The sequence below is a fragment of the Carex rostrata genome, chromosome 34 (genome assembly GCF_964058835.1).
Source record: "Carex rostrata chromosome 34, lpCarRost1.2, whole genome shotgun sequence".
Lineage (NCBI taxonomy): Eukaryota > Viridiplantae > Streptophyta > Magnoliopsida > Poales > Cyperaceae > Carex > Carex rostrata.
Window position 1 is genome coordinate 1,389,035 of NC_135951.1, and position 24,439 is coordinate 1,413,473.

General features: G+C 32.3%; 4 protein-coding genes across 4 annotated transcripts in view; 2 read left to right on the forward strand and 2 right to left on the reverse strand.

Annotated features, from left to right (window-relative positions):
- LOC144548938 (Protein phosphatase 2C family protein) overlaps positions 1 to 24,439 on the forward strand; it is a 75,973-nt gene that overhangs the window by 23,186 nt on the left and 28,348 nt on the right. The gene's annotated exons all lie outside the window — the stretch shown is intronic.
- On the reverse strand, positions 376 to 6,596 carry LOC144549153 (disease resistance protein RPP13-like). The gene is made up of 4 exons (XM_078297890.1): positions 5,905 to 6,596; positions 5,318 to 5,605; positions 4,028 to 4,522; positions 376 to 1,844 (listed from the first exon to the last, which is right to left on the reverse strand). The coding sequence occupies exons 1-4, from the start codon at positions 6,528 to 6,530 to the stop codon at positions 515 to 517; spliced, it is 2,739 nt and encodes a 912-aa protein (XP_078154016.1). The 5' UTR covers positions 6,531 to 6,596; the 3' UTR covers positions 376 to 514.
- On the reverse strand, positions 14,379 to 15,710 carry LOC144549154 (uncharacterized). The gene is made up of 2 exons (XM_078297891.1): positions 15,003 to 15,710; positions 14,379 to 14,725 (listed from the first exon to the last, which is right to left on the reverse strand). Exons 1-2 carry the CDS (start codon positions 15,648 to 15,650, stop codon positions 14,633 to 14,635), a joined length of 741 nt encoding a protein of 246 aa, XP_078154017.1. The 5' UTR covers positions 15,651 to 15,710; the 3' UTR covers positions 14,379 to 14,632.
- Positions 18,492 to 20,975, forward strand: LOC144548939 (disease resistance protein RPP13-like). The gene is made up of 3 exons (XM_078297677.1): positions 18,492 to 19,492; positions 20,095 to 20,377; positions 20,837 to 20,975. The coding sequence occupies exons 1-2, from the start codon at positions 18,867 to 18,869 to the stop codon at positions 20,288 to 20,290; spliced, it is 822 nt and encodes a 273-aa protein (XP_078153803.1). The 5' UTR covers positions 18,492 to 18,866; the 3' UTR covers positions 20,291 to 20,377; positions 20,837 to 20,975.

Consider the following 24,439-nt stretch of genomic DNA (forward strand, 5'->3'; position numbering starts at 1 on the left):
GAAGTCTCAAATCTGCATGCACCCTGTTCATATTGATTGATGTCTCTTATTTTTTGTTGTTAGGATTGCCTGTTTTGGTGTCTTTCTTATAAGCGGGGTAGTTACAATTTTGGGATTGTACCGAAAATAAAAATAAAATGTTTGATATACTCCGCACAAATACTCATAAAAGGGAGGGAAAAGAACGTAAAAAAGTGGCATCGACAGGTCAGGTACATAGTCAAATATATGTTTTCACTTGTGTGACGTCAAATTACTAATATATATATGTAGTCCATATAAAAGTCAAATTATTAATATCCTGTAAAATTCTGCCAAAGTTCCTGAATAATTCTTAGGGTGGAAATTATAAAAGAACAACATACGCATGGAACATGTCGTATATTAGCTGAAATGATAGTACGTATAAATTGAAACAGTACATAACACCATAAAGTATACAAGTCCAAATAAAATATTATAAGAACGAAGCCAACTACAACGAATAAATAAATGAACTGGGATCAAGGAAGTTTCAATGTATTTTTACAGATATTTTTACAGAGGGAATATGCTTTATTTTCCATTGGTCTTCTCCTTCCAGCCTTGCTTTGAACTCATCCAAACAATCTACAGTCAACTCTTGAAGGTTGACCAGATATTGTAAGTCAGGCACTATCTGCATCCAGTTGCTAGCCATCTGGAGTTGGTTGAGCATGGGCATAGCACCCTCCTCTATTTTCCATTCCTCCAAATACCGTACATAAAGTTGCAATCGTTGCAAGCGATCAAAACCTCCCCTGGAGCAGATCATCTGTTTTCCATCAGTTGCATCAATTTTGCCATATAGATTGAGTACCTTGAGGTTTGGCAACTTCTCTAGTTGGGGCATCGGGTCTTCCTCAAAACTAAACCTCCAAAGTGTTAGTTTAACGAGATGGGGTGGGAACAAGGTACAATCACCAATTTCTTTCCTAGGCCATCTGCCCCACTCCAGGCTGAATGAGTACAAATGGTTGTGGTTTCTGAAGGCTGAGATGCAATCTGGAAATGTCATTCGGCAATTGCCGCCTTCCATATATAAATACAGAGAACCCAGATGATTTAGGTTGCTTAACGAATTAATCAATGGTTCCCCGGCAACATCTTCAGGTATATCAATCCCCAACTTACGAAGATAGGGAAACTTAGGCAGTTCTATCACCCAGTCTTGCCTAGCTCTCACCCCTTTTAAGGTCAGCAAACTTTGCAAGTCTGCTGCTGATGGCGGTCCCTCTGGAGTCTGCTGCTGATGGTGGTTCCAACAGCAGGAGAGGTTGATATGCCTCAACTGTTTGTTACCCCAAAATGATGGTGGTAACTCACCGTGACTTTTACAAAACCAAGTATGCACTGTTTGAAGATTCTTCATATAAGTTAAAGGAGATCTCTTAAAAAACCTAACAGTGGGAAAATTGCACTTTATTGAAAACCAATTATGATCACCTTCAAGCCCGTAGTACTTCAAAGCCGTCAGGGCGTTCAAGCCCTTCAAACAATTTGTCCCATTAAAATATTCTCTCGACACCGTACCCATGTGTAATACTCGTAGTGTTCCAAACTTATTGAAATTTGGTACATCTTCGAAATTTATCAAAGAACGAATGTTTTTTTTGCAAGCTTGTTCTATCATCTTATTGCCATAGCCGTGAAGAGCAACCCGACGTGCACAAGTGCTACAACTCAAGTTGGTGTCATTTTTCGAGACTACCGTTAGAAAATTAGACTCCTTGGCTTTTTGAACGGCTAGATCCCGTAGGAGATCATGGATATGACAGTACTTAATTTTACCAATGTAAGATCTCTTTGAGACTTGCACCATGCACCTGTAAGTTTTCACAAAAGTTGGATATTAATTATTAATATATTCAATGCGGAACTAAGAAAGAAATATATGACCAAATTAATTCTAATAATACAAGTACATAATATTGTAATAATAATTAGCTAATTATTTATTTTAATGATATATAGTGTTGAAATTGCCATTGGTTTTGACAATGTGCAAGTCAAACAAAAAATTTCATAACGAATTGCAAATTAATATAACATGGGAAGCATTGTGTAAATAAATTACTCAATTATTACCTAGTAAGCTATATTTTATTTAAAGGTTATAAATTTATTTTAACTTCATCAGTTTAAAGGATTTCATTGATGGAGAAGAAGAATGAAAATACTAGTAAATATTTAGTAATTGGACTTCTTTGTAATAAAAAAAAATTTGACTATCGGCAAAAAATTCTCAGGATCTTCGACAGAAAATAACCATTAAATAAGCTAATATAATTTATGAAAGCATAAAAATCAAACAAACTCCATTAATGGCCAAGAAAGAAAAATAATGCAAAAGTATTTTGGTATTTAATTGATTTTAGATTTTAATGATTTCTTTAAAGAAAAATTGGAATCTGATTTCTAAACGAATATTCCAGGATTAATTATTTAAAATTGAATTAGAAATTACTATTCCATCATTATGCAATTTAAAATTTAATCTCCAATTTTAACATGTGGAATTATTTTAATAAAGATTGATGACCAAGATTAATTAACCAGTAGCTACATCCATTAGGACTAGATATTTTTTCTTGAACAATTATCAAAATAGTATAGAAAAATTAATATATAAGAAATTAAAAAAAATCTACCCCAATCTTATTAAATATGGAAACATTATTTCAATTTCATTCAATTCGTTCTTTCTATTGTCTTTTAACTAACTAATATGATAAAATTGAAGTTGACCAAAACAGTCCATTCACATTGTTTTTTTTTATTTTTTATTTTTAACGGCATCATCCACATTGTTAAGTCAGAATATATTCCATGCAATACTCAATTTAATTTTTACAATCCTCATCAAATGCTAGTATATATTGAAAGCTGAGATAATAAAATCAATTCTCAAATTTTACCCAGTGAACCGAATTACAATAATTGGTACTGGTATATATCTAGTATTTATTATCTTTGAATATTTTGTTTTAAATTTGATGTAATCCTTAATAAATATTAATATTGGATTTATTAATATCTTTATTTGAAATGGTTAAAATCAATGCCTTCGAAATTAAATGTGAAATCAAACTCATCTCCATGATACGTTGAAAAGATTTTAAAAGAAAAATTTGGACTTCGGCCCTGTACAGAGATAAATAAAAAAAAAAATACTAATTGAAGTATGTGATAATAGTTAAGATATGACTTATGTCAAAACAAGAAAATAAGTTTGAATTTACTATGTTATAAGTTATTTATATCGTTTGATATACTTATACCAAAAAAAATCTGAAAGAATTATTAAAACTAGGTTAGTAAGATTACGAGAAAAAAAAAACACGAATCACAAAAATTAATTGAATTTGAATCAAATAGACAGAAACCAATTGGATAATGAATTAGACTGCTTGAACATACAAAATAAAAAAGCTTGAAATATAAAAACAAAAGGAATCGGAAATGATTAGTAACATGGGGAATCTTGTTTTGGAGAGCGGTAATATAAAATTTTAATTTGGTAAAAGTAATTTAATTTAAGGCCTTGTAATTATTGTGATTAATTGCAAAATGAAAGAAATTTGATCATTTCACAAACATAAAAAAAGTGTCGGGGATGAATATGTTAATTGAACTATATTAATATTCTTGTATCATTGGTGACATGAGAAAAAAAGAAAAATAAAGGATGATATATATATATATTGAGTTTTTATTTGACATTACTGTGATTAACTAATTCACGAAGTTATTGATATGCTTTTCAAAGCATTATTATAAATAAGAGGATATTGTATTTGCATGTTGCTTTGGTTGCAAAATTTACAATTTATCAAAAGTAATATAGATATAGACATGAAAATTGTTTGACAAAATTGCATTTCCAATATCATAATTTGGATTTGATATTGCTTAGAATGAAAAACAAACCCATGTCTATTAAAAAGAAACTGGAAAGACTATATGTCTATTTTGACAAGATAATTTAATGATAATAAATATAAAGTACCTTTGCACAAGTTCATCCAAATAGCCTTCAGCAATGTCCTCCAATGATTTTGACCCCTCTTGTCGTATGAATCCTTCTGCAATCCATAATTGAATTAGAGTTGTTGCTTTAATTTGATAGTCCTCAGGAAAAACACCAAAATACATGAAGCAAGGTTTGAGAGCAATTGGCAGATCCTCATAACTAGTGGATATAACACCCATGAAGATTCTACCATCAGTCTGCCAATCCATTTTTTGCATCACCTCATCCCATGTAATATGATCGGGATTTTTTCTTGATAAGATTCCGCCAAGCACCACCAATGGTAGAGGCCATCCACGACAGATTTTGGTAAATTCAGTAGTCAGAGGAAGTAAATTATTGGGGCATTCATTTGCAAATTGATTAGGAAAAACCTTCTTCAGCAATAGTTGTTTGCTTTCTTCTTCATTTAAGGGTTGTATCACATGTGGCTTAGATATTCTATCGATCTCTTCCGGAATATTAATGAACCTGATAATAATCAATACACAAAATATAGGAAGCATATTTTATTAGAATGAATCACTTGTCAATGGTTATTTTGAAAATCTTAAAATACGTTTTTTTCGAAAACTAAAGCCAAATTTAAAAATTTAAAACAAATTAATAGATATATTATTGGATACAAAGATAGTCTAACAATCGGATTTTATGTAATTCAAATATTGTTTGAAGATTCATCAACAACCATTAATTTAATATATCTTGACATTTCAAAGTATTTGATGTACGGTAAAACATGTATCAAATCGTACCATATTTATAGGCATTATGTGGATAATATTGATCATGTCTTTATTGTTTGATTTGAAATTTAAGTTTTATCTTTGAAGATTGTTAATATTGTCAAAATAATGAATTATCAAATCATCCCATCATTAATTAATGTAACATTTTTTACACTGTACAAGGTACGTTTGGATCGTGCAAGGAATAGCTCAAGAATAGCGATTTTTGGATTAGTGATTGAGAATAGTGCTAACCCAAGAGATTCAAGAATAGCACTAACTTTGGCTATTCCGGATTTGTAGAAATGTTGTTTGGATTGTATGTTAGGAATAGCAAAGGCCAGCGGGTGCTAAATCGCTATTCTTGCGGGTGCTAAATCGCTAACCCAACGTTTTCACGGAATAGCGGAATAGAGCTAATCCGGAGCTATTCTTAATCTTCGTTTCACGTTTGGATGACCCTCTTCTAAGAATAGCTCCGCTATTCTGAGAATAGCTCTATTCTTTGAGCATCCAAACGCACAGCAAACTAATTAACCTGGTAGTAATTAACACTCGACTTCCATTATTAGCATTAGGAAGAGCAGCCTGAAGTTGATCAGTCCAGACATTGATTGACCAAACATCATCCAATACAATCAGATATTTTCTCTCTTTCATGGATTTGTTAAGCTCTGTAATGAAATACTCTTCTTCTTTATTTTGCCTCTCCGAGTCATGTACCTTTCGAATCTTCTCTAGCATCTTTATCAAAATATCCATCAACTTGTATTCTTGCGAAATAGTTAACCACATGGAGATATCGAAGTGGCGTTTAACTTCAGCACTATGAAAATGCATCAAATAAATTAATTAGATGATTTGTATACAAGTCACAAACATGTATATGCATGTTGAAAGTAAACACAAATTAAGATGCTCTAATGATTGAATTTGCGATGATTTGTTTCTCCCTAAACAACTATTAGTAGAGTAAACAATCTTTTTAATTTATAATATTATTCTCTTCAGGGGAAAGTTAACAAATTAAAAACTAAACTATTTATATTATTTAGTATGTCTTATTTATACATATAACACATCTTTTAAAATAATGAACTTGCTATGTTGTTCAACAGTAATTACCTTTTGTACACCTCTTTTGCAAGTGTAGTTTTTCCTGAACCACCGGCCCCAACAATTGAGATCACATCTCGCCTCATTTTATTTGTATCAATGAGCTGGTCGACAATTGTTTTCTTGTCAACTTCGAAGCCGACAACCTCCGTTTCATCAATATCAGGATGAAAGAACGGCCTTATAGGCAGCATGACAGACGCCCCAGTGCTACTTGTTTCCTTAAGTTCTTCTATGCCATATTTTTTTCTGTTTTCTGTTATTTCACAGATCCTCTGGTTGATCTTGTCTATCTCACTACCTAGTTTGTGTTTGGAAAACAATTTCATGGGCATCTTGCCTATCCCTTTGAGTACGTTGGCAAGGCCCTCCGGTTTACCTCCACCAACCTCCTCCAAAAACTTGTCTAGTACATCTTCGATCAAATCTCCGACTTCCCGAACCTCTTTCACCCATTGTTTTACCCTCTCATCTTTGTGGCGCTTTGTATCTGCATCTTTCAAGAAAGCTTGGATCCATTTGAGCTGGCGTTCAATCTGCCCGACCTTCTCACGAACCCCATAAAGGGAGAGTGCTTCCTGAACAACCGCATCAGCCAGCTTGCCAAGAACAAGGTTCACGGTAATCTCAGCCATCTGTTTAATTTGTATGAAAGTGTACTGGAAAATTAACGATAAGGTGAATAGTTGGTTTGTCTCAGTGTATTATTTAGGAGTTGTGGTGGCTTTAAGAACTACAATGGAATATATATATATGTACGAGAACAAAACAAAGAGTGCGTCATTTCTTGAAAAAAAATGAATTCGCCATCAAATATTTCTTTAATTGACAACTGGATAATAAAGTCAACAAAAGGCCACCACAGGGTATTAATGGAGGCTAGCCTCTAATATAGGCATATATAGTTAACATATAAATCATACCAACGGTGGGTGGCTTGAACTTCAAGCTTTACTCGAAAAAACGAATTTTGGTCATTTATTGTTTGAAGTATTTGTTTTGCAATTTTTTTTGTACACATTCTTTCTATTAGATGCTTGACAGAATGACAGGTGCTTTAAATTTTTTAATTTGTTCACAGAAGTTCATTTTATATAGGTATGAAAACACAAGTTCATTTTATGTGTTCACAAAAGAGAGTTGATTCATTGCCAAAATACTTAAATAATCAATTATATAGGTGTGAGTTGAATTCTTGATCAATACGTACTAGATCCAAACTATAGCAATATTAGATAATTAAGTCAACAACATTTTTTTTCGTCTTTTTGCAATAATAAACGTGATGCCATGTACTTCTTCATATTTGACTGCTTCAAAATACTCGTAATAAAATTTGAGGAAAGTGGGAGACATTATTGGCGAAGAGGTATACGACCATATTATTTTAAATTTTCTGCATAATATCGTGCTAAAAGTTAACAAAACATGTTGTCACGTATATTACATATATCGTGCTAAATAAAAAAACATAACAATATGTTGAACAATAAGAAAGAAAAATATACCAGCTGTTATTTATATTTAATTAGATATTTTGTTCTAAAAAGTAATACAGGTCAGTTGTCATTTTCATCTTAACAATTCAGATAATGTATAATATTAATTATAAAATACAAGGTCAATGTCAGAAAAAAAATTAAGAAACTAATTATATTTAGTTGGATACACGCAATTCATATCACGTCAAAACAAAAGGAACCGAAACATTAAAAAAAAAATAGTGAAGTCAACTGCCAACTAAGAATGATTGGAAATGATTCTACAAAAATATCATTAATTAATGTTAGAATTGAGCTATGTCGAGTTGAAGTAAGGATTTTGTTTGACTTCATAAATATTTTCTATATTTAAAGCTTAAAAGAGACGATCCAAACCGCTCAATATGATTTTCATATTTAAATGTGCTAGGACGCCAAATTTTACAGTTTTTGGAATTTTTTTACTATTTTTTAGAATATCTCAAAATCATTGTTTTTTGGTCCATAATCCGTCCAAAAACAACGGTTTTCTACCAATCTAAAAACATACTTCAAATTTCAAAAAATATAAAATTTGGTCTCCAAACACATTTTAATATGGATATCATGTTGAGCGTTTCGGACTGATTATTTGGTCTTTGAAAACGGAGATATGAGCGTGAAGTAAAACAAGATACTTAGTAATTGTGAAATATTATTTTGTTATGTTATTTAAACTAAGGTCCTTAATTTCCAGCTCTAAATGTGTTAATTTTGAACTATGCAATAGACAGAAGGCCTGCATGTAAGATGAAAGAGCACCTAAATTTCAAAATAGAAACTAACTAAAAAAATGGGACAATTTCAGTATATTTCCAAAATTTTAAAATTACGTATTTTAGTTTCTAGAATACATAATCTTATATTTATCAAATTAAAATATAAAACTTATAATATCTTCATTTTTTATTTTGTGTGATGCAATTGAAAGGTTGGGTGTTGCGCGGCTCCATACCGTTTGATCGTTTTAAAAATCCACTCACTGGTACACTCTGGTACACGTACGCGTGCTGCGCAATATTCAAAAGATTTGCTATTATCAAGGTTGGCCCATGTATCTTCTGGAAAGTGGCCCAATGGACCTGTAATCTTGCCCCATTTGTGTTTTGCTTAATTCCAGTTTTATGCTTATGCTAGCAGATTGATACTTGTTGGACAATGAATTTTGCTACTTCTATATAAAACATTTTTTTTTACAAAATGTGTTGGTGGACACCATGTTTCCTTTCCTTTATCCTCCCTTTCTATGCGGTTACTCTCCCTCCCTAATTAATTTATCTCTGTCAGGATTTATCTCACTGGTAATGCAGTTTCATTAAATTCATGGCAATTAATTAATTAATTAATTGCAGAAACAAAGAGAGGCACTAGATTTTGAGTTGCGGATTTCGGATAAGGCGTCGCGCATTAATTAAGTAATTGCACAGCCGCAGAGTTGTTCTTATACTTGATTTGTTTTATCTTTTATTCGTGTTAATTGTTAGGTATAATCTTTCTTAGACCGTTAGTTGTTAGTCATTATTATTCTTTCTTAAATCATTAGTTTTTTCATATTTATATTTTAAATCATGTACCGATTTCATATGACTCATTACGAACAAAATAAGTTATGTCAACACATCAACTCCAAAACTGTATTCTGCGTTTCAATCCATGAGTGCAAAATTTAGGGCCTTTTCAGTGAAACAATTTTGTCTCCTTCTCAGTATTACTTTTATTGATGAAACAAAAAATATCACAAAAAATAACCCATTTTATCCTTTATTAAAAAAATATATATGCCCATAATTTTGAGGTTTTTGCGGGGTATACATGAAATGTTCCCATAATTTGGGGAGATGGGTTTTCATGGGTTGCTTCAGCTTCGCGCTTAGCGCAAAAAGGGGAGTTATTATTCTCACCTGATTTCTTTACCATCGGAGAAAGAGAGAGATATTGGTCGGGTTGATATTTTAACAGAACATGTTTGCCTTCATCCAGCGCACTGAGTATAGAATTGTTATGTAGGATGCGGATCCAATTTTAGTTGCTATCTGCTGCCCATCTCAGAAGCGGATTTAGGAGTCCCTTGTTGTAGGCCTTGTAAGGAATTTGGGCTAGATTCCCTTGTTATGGGCCTTTTCTTAGGCCCATAAAAGAAGAGAAAAAGATAAAAGAGTGCTCTGAAATTTTGATGGTGCAAGTGTAGATGGATCGGAATTTTTTTTTTTAGGTTTAAACTTTGGAGCTGAACAAAATTTCCGAATCCAAAGTTTTCTTTCTTTTACTGATGCAAACAAATTCACAGGATGGAGGCTACAAACAATTTCGCTTGTAATCCAATACTTTGGAGCCGTTTAAATTTTTCCAGATCCAAATGGGGTAGTTTCTTTTTTAAACACAACGCTGCCTTCTAGCTCTCCCTATGTCCTCTCTTCTTCCTTCCCCCAAAATCAAATCCTTCTTCACCAGTAGAACTAGCTCCCTAAAACAAACATTTGTTGACCAATTTCAAACTCGTTTGCTGAAATAAGCTTCAATTTGAGAGGAGAAGTTCGTAGCCTCGCAGATCTATTTTTCTCCTAGGTGGTACATTTCAGTGTAGCCTATTGTGTTGCTGAGTCCGTATAAAAAAAAAAAAAAAAAAAAATTTCGATCTGTCAAAATATATTTTTGTCGGAACCTATTCGAAATGCAGTGGGTCAGTATTATTTTGTGCTTTGAAATTTTGTAATTTTAACACCAGAAGTAGAAGCAGGGCCAAATCAAAGAAAATGACTAAATTACCTCTGTTAAAACTTCTTCTGGCGAAGTCAAATTAGTTTTACTAAAACGGACTTGGCTACGGTGCTATGGGTAGCTACGAGGCCTCCTGTGCTACGGCTCAATATTCGACTTTTCAAAGTTCTAACGGTCGATCTGAACCGTTCATCTTATTCTCCATATTAATATGTGCTTGGAGACAAAATTTTACATTTTTTGGAAATTTTTTACTATTTTTTTAGATTTATTGAAATTTGTTGTTTTTCAGACAAATCTGGACCATAAAAAACAGCGATATTCAATAAATCTAAAAAAATAGTAAAAAATTTCCAAAAAATGTAAAATTTGGTCTCCAAACACATATTAATATGAAGAACAAGATGAACGGTTCGGATCGACCGTTAGGATTTTGAAAAGTCTAATATTGAGCCGTAGCACGGGAGGCCTCTTAGCTACCCATAGCATATTAGCCAAATCCTTACTAAAACATCTGATTAATTTGGTAATTTTGAAACCTCTGGTCTGTTTGATAAATAGTTTTTGTAATACATGATATGGGATCTGTATAGCATAGCCAAGATTGGAAGGGAAGGGAAGGGAAGCACTAATGAACAGTGATATTGATTGACGAGCTAGGTTGCATAATGCGTGATCGAGACCTACTGTTGCGGTTACAAGCTGCATGATGTTGAATGATGAGCTATGCATTGCTTCTTGCCAAGGATCTCGAAAACACACTGGTATTAAGATGTGGTCTGAAAGAATGCATGCATATATTTTATTTTGTTGTTGAGGTGTATAATATAATGTAATATAATTGGAGCATTAATTAATACTTAATTCCATGTAAAATTGTGGATCTCATGGACTTGTATGCTTTTACATTTTTTTTACGAGTTAGTTATGGTTGTTGTTTTATTTGTTGTAAAATACGAATAAATGAAATACAATAACATAGGCTATAGTATGTTGCCAATGCTATGCACAAATGAATCTCCTTTTATTTATTTTTATTTATTTTGCTTCAGTGATTGCATTGTGTTTGGTAAAGTTAAATTATATATATCAATGCTATCCACGATACTAATTACTTCTTGTAAACACTGTTACTTGAAGAATCTTTATTGTCAAGTACTGCTACAATTATTTTATTATCAATAGTGATGATATTACTAAATCACTATCTTAAGTAAGTGTTTTTTTTTATATAATAGGATGTGTTATATAAATTATTTTGTTTTATTAATTACTGCCTGTTATTTTGGAATTATATTCTATGTTAATTGAATGTTCAACATTCAAAGGAAGATCTCAATAAATGGAAATGCTTCTGTCTCCAGGAGCTAAACATTGCAATGGTAGCCTCATGGAAATAGTTAGTATAGCTATAAAATAATATTAACTGTATCAATGAAACATTTCCAAGAATATAGTAGCCAAGTATTTCCGTGAGCCTTCATTATAAAATAATATAAACATAATAACCAAAACATTTTCAAGGGTAGCTCATGGAAATAATGTGTTATAACTTTCAAAACATTTTTAAGGGCATGGAGTCAACTATTTTCAAGAGCTATCAATAAAAAATAGTATTTGATTTGTTTGACGGGTCATAGGTCATCCAGGAGTATTTCCAAGGGCAGACAGAGATTTCTATGCGCAACTATTTCCGACGGCCTACCGTTGGAAATGTTTAAGTGTGTTAGAAAACACAATTTTATTTCTAACGGCCTCTCCTATCCTTGGAAAAAGCCAAATCTGCGCACGGAAAAAATGTAGATTCTAGTAGTGTCAATTGTCGTCTTTGGGATTGAGTGTCTCCCGCGCGCAAAACCAGTGGTTGGTCTGGTTTGCGGCACTGCCTGGTCTAATTATGCCCGGTTCGGCCATCGTTGCTTTGTCGTTACCCCAACGGTGCCGTCCGATTCAATGGAGGATAGCACACGCTACGTACGTGCAAGAATTTGAAGGAGCAGTTTAATGATGTGCATAATTTTATTCTTACACAAAATTGTTTCGGAAATAACAAATAAGTATTTATTTATCGGTATTGACATGTAGCCCCTTAAATATTTTTACACATAATCCGCTACTAGAAATTTTGTTAGAGAAAATAAAAAATCTGAACGCTTGAACAAGATAAATTTATTCACATGTACTACTATATTTTGATTCATTTCCAATCTCCATTTTAATTGAATTTTTGTCTTACCCGAAGTAGACCGTACTGAAATGTGTAAATAGGGGGGGGGGGGGGGGGGGGGGATGTTGTGATAACTTAATTAAGTTTTAATTTTGGGTTAATATGCAAATAACAGTTTATGCCATCCCTTGGGCATGATCGCATAATGGAGTTTATCATGTACAGAAACTGACACTTGGTCTATTTCTTTTTATACCAGTTTGAATTTACTTGTCCCGCTTTTCTGTTTCTTAATTAAAATAAGAGGAGGGTTCAAATGCCTCCATGTTTTTGTGCCTCTATCATGCCTCTATCTCTTTTCATCATTTTCAAAGTTCAAACAGTCGATCCGAACCGTTCAACCTAAACTCCATACTAAAATATGTTTGGAGACCAAATTTTATATTTTTAGGAATTTTTTTACTATTTTTTAGATAGGTAGAAAAATATTATTTTTAGATGGTTCAGATTTACTGATTTTGTATCTATCTAAAAAAATAGTAAAAAAATTCCTAAAAATATAAAATTGGGTCTCCGAACATATTTTAGTATGGAGGTTAGGTTGAGCGGTTCGGATCGACTGTTTGAACTCTGTTTGAACTTTGAAAATAATGGAGGGAGATGGAGGCATGATGGAGGCACAAAAACATGGAGGCATTTGAACCCTCCTCTTAAAATAATAACGTCGATTATTTAGACATCTATTTTGATTTGGTCCATTGGATACATCTTCATTTAGAACTTACTATTTCAACAGCCCAGTATAAGCCCATTATAACTTTCCCCAAATCAAATCATCCAGTTAAAAGCAATAGGAAAAAGTCAATTTCACTGAAGATCATTTGATAAATTTACCTTTTCAGTTCAATTTTATGGTAAATGACTATTTAAAATTTAAGGTTGTTATTTCTATCGGGGGTATCATTTTCTATTTATTTTTATTTCATCAAAATCCATAAATGTTTTGAGTGTCAGTAGGGTCTATAATTTGATTCTTGACCTATTGTGATATTATTCTAATTTGTGCAATTGACAATTACACATTTTGATAAATTTTATCAGAATTTTGTTGGACTTTGCATATTAGTTATCGACCTTCTATTCTACTATTAAATTAGTTCATCTTAAGGGGGTTGAAAAGTTTATTAGAAAAAAAGAAAAATGGTGTTCGATAGAACATATATGTTACGCGGCTGTTACATCCAATTTATCAATTCAGAGATATTTTGTATATTGAAACAAATTATGCTAAACATGGAAGCCTATCTTTTAGAATGACAAATAAGAAAACAACTATCTATTGTTGATTTCGCAGATGCATATATGACTGATATCCTTGAATTCTTTCAGGGGCGAAACCAAGATTTAAATATAACGGGGACTAGACATCATTTAAAAAAAAAAATTAAAAATTATAACACAAAATCTTTCACTATTTGATTTCATAAAAAGATACAATAGATAACTATCATCAGTAAAATGTCATGTCTATCATAACTAAATTAAAAACATGGAAATTTGTATATTATTTAAATTTCGATTTATGATTTACAAAATCCTAAGAATTACTAGGCTTGATTGGTAATAAATAGTTTCTTACAAATTCCTAAGAATTACTAGGCACAAATCAGAAGAAAACAAAGAAAATTACTAGCACCTTAAAGAAAAGCATCCTACCAGTGGCTTGAAGGTAAAAGACTTCCTACAAGTACTTCCATAAGGCCCTGTTTGACGGATGGAGGGGAAAGAGAATGGAAATAGAATTGCAAAATTTTTGAACTGATTTTTATTGTTTATGTGGAAAAATATAAATTCATTGTGAATAAATTTTTTTCCTCACGTGAACAATAAAATGTTAACTGTAGCCGAACAGAGTCTAAAAGAAAAAGACATCCTACCTATACATTCGTAAAAGAAAAATTACTCAATAAAAAACAGTAAATCTTAAGATTTCACATACAGATAGTGGGTTGACAACTTTTCAAATTCCAAAAGCAAAAAATTTCTCTATTTTTTATTATAGATGGTGCGGAAAACGAAGAGTACATATGGAAATGAAAAAGGCGGTCATAACTTTTCCTTTAAGACCTTATAAATTTCTAATATTACATAAGGGGGGCTTCTATGTATAAAAAGTAAAATTCACTTGAACGTATGCATACTTGATAAACAATTTTTTAAATGATAGGGTGGCTTAGCACCTCCCAGGTTGTACTATGTTCCGTCTGATTTTTTCTTTCCTCTTTTTGAGTAGATACAGATCTTCTAGTGTATCGATTTGGTCCCCAAGTTGTCAGGAACCGAGTGCAATCTTAACATTCGCTGTCATAAAAACATCAGTCAGCGCAGTCTTCGATTGCAGCGAAGCTTTTAGTAGCTCTAAACCCTAGTTAGATATATAAACAAAAACAATAATTAATGGAAAATTAGAAAGCATTTACAAGCACAGTTGAAAACAATAATTTAATAATGCAAATGGCTATAAATTGGTTAAGGAATGAATTAAATAAAATGATCAATGTTTAGCGCTTATGCTATGGTCTGTGATTTTCATCACTTAGCGAAAATTGATATATGAAAATAAATTATTTTTGAGGTACGAATCGGGATAAAATCTCTTCCTAGTGACAAAGAAATATATTCACATGCATACACATACATACCTCTGTGAGGCCGAGGCCGACAGTTTTTTCTTGAAGAGTACTGAGGTCTTTGATGTTGAAGCTGTTGAGAATAGCAACACTTGATATGGTCGACATCGGCATTACCGATAGATCATCCATAATGGTGTACGTTACAACACCCTTGACGAAACCCTTTTTCCCACTCTCTTCCTCTTTCTTAACATTTGACCCCGCCACAAACTCAAGTTTCTTGGTCATCATCTTTTGGCATTCTGGGCAAGCGGTATCATTTGCATCAGTGACATAGTTGTGGGTCTTATAGTATGAAGTGTCACTGTCACGACACGTATAGTACTCATTTAGTTTGTCACAACTGGAAGGAGCATCAGAGCTTGAGAGAAGCAAGAAATTGGTTGAGGCAGCAATTGAAATGGTGGGATTGAGGAGGATGGATTTGGTTTTGGTGGAGAGCAGATAGGTGTCGTCTAGTTGCTCCAGGCTACCGTATGTTGCACCTAGGCAACCAGTCATGGATTCCGTAGTTATTAATTTGATAACAGATCCGATCGGCAAGGCGAAGAGGCTGAAGAGGAAATCAACCACATCTTTGCCTGCCTCTGCAAATAGTACCTTCTGGGATTCCTTCTCTATCAGAAGCTTCACTGTGAGTTTGTTGTTGCTGGCCATGATCGTATATTAATATTTGTTGCTCTTTACTTATTTGAGAAATTAAGGATAAGGTGGATAGTTGGATTGTCTCAGTATATTATATAGGTGTTATTGTGGCCTTTAAGAATTAATGACAATAGAATATATATAGGTATGAGAACAAAAGAATGAGTAATTATCGTTCATTACTCATTCTTTGCTTAGGTTCTTCCATGTTGATATCTCTTTTTGTGTGCGCAACCCTACTTTTTTTTTCTTTTGATATTCCTCTCTCCTTAATCTTTCTTTTTATATTTCCCTTTAAACCTTTATACCTAATAGAATTTAAATGGTATGAAAAGAAATTGAAATGCTCCAGCTTCCAGGCCCATTTAATGGCACGTTGAAATCTCCAATTAGTAGTATTTAACAATACCAATGTATTGAGGTAGTACTAGCATCAAGTAATTTTCAACTGAATGCATTTAGTTGTTTGAACAGATGAGTCTAGAATGACTTGGGAACGCATGCATTCATAAAATATTGCTAAATTTTTAAAAACAAAAATATATTATTAATTGTTAACATTTATTTAAAATGGAGATAGAACAAAAATGATTCAGCAGACCTGAATTCTTCAGTCAGTCCAAATTTGATTAATCTCAGAATTTCTGTTCATACCGAATACATATAATTTTAAGGATTATGCTCCTCCACAAATGTCGTTTTTCATTATAGACGACATAATTTGTAATTTTAAGGATTATGCTCCTCCACAAATGTCATTTTTCATTATAGACGACATAATTTGTAATTTTAAGGATTATGCTCCTCCACAAATGTCATTTTTCATTATAGACGACATAATTTGTAATTTTAAGGATTATTCAGCATAAAGTATTAAGTTAGAAAAATAATAAAGCATGAAATCTTAAACCTAAAGTAATTGTCAACATATAAGGAAGTTCTGTTATAAAAATATTTCAGGGTCTGATATGTAAATTCAGAAGCAGGAGAGAGGAAGAGGGAGAGAGAGAGGCCGACAGTTTGTCCCAAAACACAAATAGCTGTTGCACCATCTTGCCAGTTTCTTGAAATTTATACAATAAATTATTTCAAAAATTTAACAAATTTGTGCATTAAAATTGCAATTAATATCCTTGTATGAAATTATGTATGAACGAAAAAGAAATATTAGTAACCTCTTTCACTCTATTTAAGTATAATCTCATCCGTTCTCCGAAATCCTACATAATATATTTAATTTCAATTGTGTACAATTCATGACTAAAATGAAAATACAAAAAATGAAGGGGGCAAAAGAGAAAGTTGTCTCTTCAAATACCTTCAAGAATAGCCTTCTTTGCCGCTTTTAGGTCCATCTAAATAGTAATTAGAACAAAATTAGTCAAATCATTAGTAAATTATATTTTCACATTCAAATAAATTCTATGCTATTGATTGATTTTACATACTTTGATTAGTCATGCATCTGATTTGATGGATTTTCATGTATACCACTCAAAAACCATAAAATTATATATTTCCCCCTCTAATATTCCTAATAAATACCACTCAAAAACCATAAAATTATATATTTCCCCCTCTAATATTCCTAATATCATATTTATTCGTCTATATTTAAAAAATTCACATATTTACACAATTTATTAACTTTTCTACTAAAACTCCTTTTAAATTTAAAAATACCCATTGTATCATTTTGTCTTTCAACATTCAGACTTTGACGATTTCTTATTTTTCTTCGTCCTGTCCTAATTTAGTGAAAGAAGAGTCACAATGAAATGATAACACTATATATATAAACATATCAGACAAAGTGAAATGCTTAAAATTTACAGGGTTTGTTATGTAAATTTTGAGATCAGACATGATCTCTACTGTAGGGCTGCAAACGAACCGAACCGAATCGAGTCAGACCTAGTTTGAATTCGAATTCGAAATTATTTCGAACCGAACCCAATTCGATATTGAAATAGATTTCAAACCTAAAAGGTCAATTCGAATTCGATTCGGTATAATTCGAACTAGTTCGATTTGATTCGAAATTAGTTCTAAATTGAAAGCTTAAAAGAAAAGAAAAAACTTAAATTGAAAGCTTAAAGCTTAAAGGGAAATAAATCTGCTGCGATTTCATGAAAGAATAGCGATTTTAAAACTTAAATTGAGCACGCTTAAATGAATTGAGCTGTGATTTCATGAAAGCAGGGAGGGGAGAAGACGAAGGGCCACGCCCACGCGTAAACGAATTGGGCACGCAGGGAATTTGGCCACGCATAAACAAAGGGAGGGTGAGTACAGCGTGCCCCTTCTCTCTCCTTGACAGCTGTTCCGCAATAACGCCAATTTAATGCGAATCTGAAGAAATCAGTGAATTTAATGGGCCAGTAAGAAAAATGGGCTACATGCCTACATATCCGCAAAATAGAGAAAAAAGCATGTTAACGAATCGAACTGAGCCAGATTCGCGAACCACACGAATCGAATTGGGTCTGGTTCAAATTAATTTCGAACCGAATACTTTCGAATCAAATTTTTTTCAAACTTTTTCGAATCGAACTCGAATCGAATCACGAATCTCGAATTTTTTGTGCACCCCTAATTATGAGATCAAAAAATAAATCTACTATCCGGTTTTCAAAAAAAAAAAAAAGAGATCAAAAAATAAATCAAATGAGGTAACAAAAACAAAAAAAGTCTCTGTGCATATGATTTGGACAGATTAAATCATCAATGCTCCTGTCCCCTACTGTGCGTGCATGTGATTTCAGATGCCATGTCGCTTTGTCACGTTTTTGTTTATATCAAAACAAAAGAAATGTTTTTCAACAGTGTATACCCAGCACCCACAGTCCCACTGCAAAGACTACACACAGATAGCAAAAAAAAAAAAAAGAGAAACAGAGAGCGACGGAGCGCAAGAAAGGAGAAACCGAGAAAGCAACAAGGAGAAAGGAGTCGTTCGGTGGCTGAGAAGCAACAACTCGACGGAGAGGCGTGATTGGGTGACGGGCAGCAGAAGGAGAGAGAAGGGCACGCAAAAACAAGCTGATTCACGATTTCCCGTACAAGACTCAGACGACAAATCTGATTTAGTACCTATTCCACCGAGTTTTAGCGCAAAAACCGTCCAACAATATAAATCGGCTAAAAATCTGATTGCCACCGCCCGATTGCGGTCTGATTTGGCCAATTCGTTAGCTACTCAGTACACTTTTTATACAAATTAAAGAGATGGCTGAGACTATTGTGAACATTGTTCTTCGCAAGCTGGCGGATGAGGTTGTTCAGGAAGCAGTCTTTCTTTACGGGGTACGTGATAAGGTCGAGCGGGTTCAACGGGACCTCACTTGGATCCAATCTTTCTTGAAAGATGCAGTTACAAAGCATCACAAAAATGAAACGGTAAAAAAATGGGTGAATGAGGTTCAGGAGGTTGGGTTTTTAATTGAAGATGTATTAGAGAAAATTTTAGCAGAGGTTGGTGGAGGAAGTAGACCGGAAGGCCTTCGTAACACACTGAAAAGGATTGGCAAGATGCCCATGAAACCGATTGCCAAACACAAACTAAGTAAGGAGATAGACAAAATCCACCAAAGGCTCCATGAAATCAACGAAAACAAAAAAATGTTCGGAATAGAGGGTCTTGAAGCAACTAGTAGTGGGGCCTCTGTGGAACAGCCTATAAGGTTGTCCATTCATCCTGACATAGACGATCTGGAGGTTGTCGGCTTCGAAGTTGAAAGGAAAACAATTGTCGACCAGCTCATTGATACAAATATTACAAGACGATCTGTGATCTCAATTGTCGGGACTGGTGGATCAGGAAAAACTACACTCGCAAAAATGGTGTACAAAAGGTAATTACTGCTGAACAAAATAGCGAGTTCATTGTTTTAGAAAATATGTGTATAAAGAAGATATACTAAACAAATATCAATAGTTTAGTTTTTAATTTAGTAACTTTCCTCTGAAAAGAATAATGTATAAACTAAAAATGGTATGAAGCTTCATCACTTGCAACACAAATTAATTATGGATCAGTTTAATTATGACTGAAACTAGTATATTATCTTTGTAAATTCTTCTAATGAGAAAATTCATAAGACCAATGCAGTCAAATAAAGGCAATCAAAGGCATTGAGTGTGATTTTCAGTCAACTGAATTGCATTTTAGAGAACACGTACAATGGAATAGACAAGTGAGGAGAAAGTGATGAATAAATATATAGCGTCAAGTGATCAGGGAATACGAGCACATATATGCTCTTTGAATACTAAACAATTCAATTGTTAGAGCATCTAGCATAAAACAATAAATTTAATCATTGCACAGTCTGTGTCGTAATCCATATATAGTTTGGTAAAATCTTAATTTCTGTTTACTTCCAACATGCATGTATAATTAACTATGTTACATGTATACAAATCAACTAATTAATTTATTTGATGCATTTTATAGTGTTGAAGTCAAACGTCACTTCAATATGTCCATCTGGTTAACTATCTCGCAAGAATACAAACTGATTGATATTTTGATGAAGATACTAAAGGAGATTGGAGGAGAAAACTCAGAGATGCGGAATGAGGGAGAAGAGTATTTAATTATTGAAATTAACAAATGCATGAGAGAGAAAATATCTGATTGTATTGGATGATGTTTGGTCAAGCAGCAATATATGGACTCAACTACAGGCTGCTATTCCTAATGCTAATAACGGAAGTCGGGTGTTGATTACTACCAGGTTTTCTCGCATTTCTTTTATTGTAAATTAGTGTTACAATAATTAATGAGGGGATGACTTCACAATTCTTTATTTTGACAATATCAATAATCTTAAACAATAAAACTGAAATTTGAAATTCAACATTAAGGACATAATCTATATTATCCACATATAATGCTTATAAATATGGTAAGATTTGATATTTGTTTTACCATCTTTGATACAATCATCACAATTGTTGAGGTCCGAAATTAATGGTTCTTGATGAATCTTTAAACAATATTTGAATTACATAAAACCCAATTTTTAGACTATCTATATAGCAAATAATATTTATACAATTTTTTTTTATTTTTAATTTGCTTTGATTTTTGTACAAAAAAAAAAAAACTTTTTTAAGATTATTAAATTAACCATTTTCATGTGATTCATTCTAAATAAATATGCTTCTTATGTTTTGCATACGGATTATTTCAGGTTCATTGAGATCGCTGAAGTGGCTGATAAAATATCTAAGCCATATCATATAAAGCCTTTAAAAGAAGAAGAAAGCAAACAACTATTTATGAAGAAGATTTTTCCTAATCAATTTGCAAATGAATGCCCCAATGATTTGCTTCCCCTAGTAACTCTATTTACCAAAAAATGTGGTGGATGGCCTCTGCCATTGGTAGTGATTGGAGGTATTTTATCAAGAAAAAATCCCGATTACATTACTTGGGATGAGGTGATGCGAAAAATTGATTGGCATATTGATAGTAGCAGCTTCATGAGTATTATATCCACCAGTTATGAGGATTTTCCAACTACTCTTAAGCCCTGCTTTATGTATTTTGGTGTTTTTCCTGAGGACTATCAAATCAAGGCAACAACTCTAGTTCAGTTATGGATTGCAGAAGGATTCATACAACAAGATGGAAATCGATTACTGGAGGACATTGCTGAAAGCTATTTAGAGGAACTTGTGCAAAGGTACTTTATTTTTATTATCATTAAAATATCTTGTCAACTCCAGTTACATATAGTCATTCCAGATTTCTTATAATAAACATGGTTGATTTTTTATTCTATGTATCAAATCCACATTATAATACCTGAAATAAAATTATGCCCAACAATTCTTGGGTCTCTCTTTAATTACTTTTAGTAAATTATAAATTCTGCAAAGACATTTAACCTATATGTTTCAAAATCTTGATGGAATTTCGGCTCCTCTCCAATTGCATCAAAACAATACTAGTAATAACAACCATGCTATGTCCATAACGTAACACATGGTAATTTTTAATTAACCCATGCTATCGCAATGCAAACCCAACATTGCCCGACGACAGCCCTAGTTTGAAGTATCTTGTTGACTTTGATACCAAAACTAATATGAGCAGTATTGAAAGTTAAAGAGGTCTAAGTTGATGATAGTTATTTTTCAGACATGTACCCCTCTCTATTTTCTCAAAACTTTGGCAGCCTCTGTTAAAACCTCTTCCTTTATAGCTAAGACCAGAACAAATTGTTGGGCTAAATTTTCAGGAAAGTCGGATAGTTAAATAAACTAATCAAAATAAATCAAACTGAAACACAATTACTCGGATCGTGTAGGAAACAATATCCTTAAGCATAATCTGTATCTATTGTGCAAGATTTGGAATCATCACTAAAATAATCAGGGAGTGTCATTTCTTAGAGCATAATCATAGACGCGACTGACGCTAATTCTCAAATATCCAGCAAATAATCAATTGGAGGATTCATAAAATATGAATAAGAGAAATACTCAAAACGTTATGATTTAGTTTATTTTTATCAATGGAGAGAGTACGAAAAGTGGATTGAATAAATAATTATGGTCAATTATTAAATATGTTATTTTCAATAACCAAAATAACAATAAAAGCAAGTTCAATTTAATTTCTCCAATTATGATTTAATTAATATAATGATCCAATTATGATTTGAAAAATACTAGGATGATATTCCTTTTCTTTACTGGAGATTCAAAACAGAGGGATACTCTTTCTTTTTTATATATAGAAATGATTATTTACTTCTCATTTTTCTTACGATAATAAAAGTGAGAGGAGAGATATACTTTCAATAAGAATTTGAAAACCAGAGAAAACGCATCAGAAAGATATCTTTTAAGGGGTGCAACGTTAAAAGGATTATTCATGAATACTGAACGGTCATTAGCAAGTTAACTAGTAATAATTAAGGAAATATAATTTCAACATAACTCTCAAAATTCTTAATATGACAAATGGAGATTTTAAGCAAATGTATTGAATTGTAAATTTTGAATTTTTCTAATAAATTTCAACAATCCTCCACAAAACTCAAAATTTATGAATACCAAATGGTGAATTAAATGGAAACAAAATTGGTGGATATTAATATTGTGTATCGATAAAGTAGTTTATAGTTTTTGAATTTCATCTAGTATTGATAGTTTTAAATTTAAGGAAACATAGTGAACTATATCTTGCATTTGTTCCATTCATCCAAATTCAGTCACCACAAACACAATATGGACATTATCGTTGTAGTTAGCTCATTAATTAATGCCCGTACCCAAATACCTTCATTTTTTTCATATGAGTCTTAGAGCCTGTTTGGTTGTCAATTCCCATTAGAAATTTTGATGGATTTAGGCCAGATTGGATTATAAACCCATTTTGACGTTCGGTTGTCAATTTTTTTCCCAAAGTATTTTCTTAGGTTGTATTCACTCATTTCATTTTCAACACAATTTAGTGGGATAAAAAACCAGAGCTTAGACTTCATTTTTTGGATTTTTTTTATAAACCATAATTAAACAAAAGATTTTTACCAAACAAATATGATTAATTTTTTTTTATAAAAACCATAAGAACCGAAATGTCATTTTGGTCCAATTTTTTTTTTTTTTTTTGGACCAAAATAATATTTCGGTCCCTAGTGATTTAACATTTTTTCAGACCTACGACCACAAAAAATCATAAACTAAGGGCTCCAGGCTAAAACTGAGCCAAAATAGAGGCGCAAAAAAAGGATAAAAAATAAATGGAACCAAATTGCCAATTTGGTCTCAGCTAAAAAAACAGTGAACTGAAATGGCATCTCAGTTCAAGGTGTTATACTAACGACTACACTATTTTTTCATAAAAAAATGTAAAATCACTAGAGACCGAAATGTTTCAGTTCTTATGATTTTTATAAAAGAAAAGTTATCATGTTAGGTTAATAAAAATCTTTCTTTTTTATTTATGGTTTATAAAAACCAAGTTCTCACTTTTTTCTACTCAATCTTCTCTCTCCTACTGGAACCCACTCTCTCTTTTTTTCTTTTTCTGCCTCCACCCCACGTGGCTCACTTTCATTTCTTTTTAATTTTCTCCATTGTGTATGTACTAACCACCCACCCATTTGATTTTGAGTTGTGGAACTAATTCTCTATTCGGAATCCAGATTTTTTTTTTTGGTAATTACACTATATTTTAATGTCAACTATTTAATAACCAAGAAGCACAATATATATGCCCCGGTACAATTTATTATGTAGAAACAATAAGATCCAAGAAATATACATGCGTAATTATTATTCTTTGGTCCAGTGCTTTAATAATTTTCATGATGTCAAGCAAGAAATTGTATGCTATATATTAGATTAAATGTTTGTTTTTTTGTAAATGTTTCTATTTTTTTTTTTTTGCAAATGTTTGTAACTGTTTTTTTTTGTTGTAATTATATATTTTAAATGTTTATTTTTTTAAATGTTTTTTCTTATTTTGTTATATAAGAATTATTCCATTATAATTATTTTATTGATATCAACTTTTTTATAAAGAAAATAGAATATTTCATAATTATTCTCACGATTCAATTGAACACTTATTCATTATATTCCCATAATTATTCCCATACATAATTATGAGTGTGAGTTCCCGAACTCGTCAAATCCCATCCTGCACGATCCCATGACAAACAAACAAGTCCTTCAAGATTTACCCATGCCCTGCATTGCAACCATATACAAACACTCTCATATAGGTGAGTTTCCTACCAAGGATATATGTAGAGGCATATCCTGTGGAAAAATACCGT

Excerpts from the sequence above, each read along its gene's own strand:
- LOC144549153 (XM_078297890.1), bottom strand. The coding sequence starts at position 6,530 with ATGGCTGAGATTACCGTGAACCTTGTTCTTGGCAAGCTGGCTGATGCG. Across the intron at positions 5,606-5,904 it reads GCAAAAGAGGTGTACAAAAG|TGCTGAAGTTAAACGCCACT; the intron begins GTAATTACTGTT and ends GCATTTTCATAG. Across the intron at positions 4,523-5,317 it reads CGAGTGTTAATTACTACCAG|GTTCATTAATATTCCGGAAG; the intron begins GTTAATTAGTTT and ends GATTATTATCAG.
- LOC144549154 (XM_078297891.1), bottom strand. The coding sequence starts at position 15,650 with ATGGCCAGCAACAACAAACTCACAGTGAAGCTTCTGATAGAGAAGGAA. Across the intron at positions 14,726-15,002 it reads TCGGCCTCGGCCTCACAGAG|GGTTTAGAGCTACTAAAAGC; the intron begins GTATGTATGTGT and ends ATATCTAACTAG.
- LOC144548939 (XM_078297677.1), top strand. The coding sequence starts at position 18,867 with ATGGCTGAGACTATTGTGAACATTGTTCTTCGCAAGCTGGCGGATGAG. Across the intron at positions 19,493-20,094 it reads GCAAAAATGGTGTACAAAAG|TGTTGAAGTCAAACGTCACT; the intron begins GTAATTACTGCT and ends TGCATTTTATAG.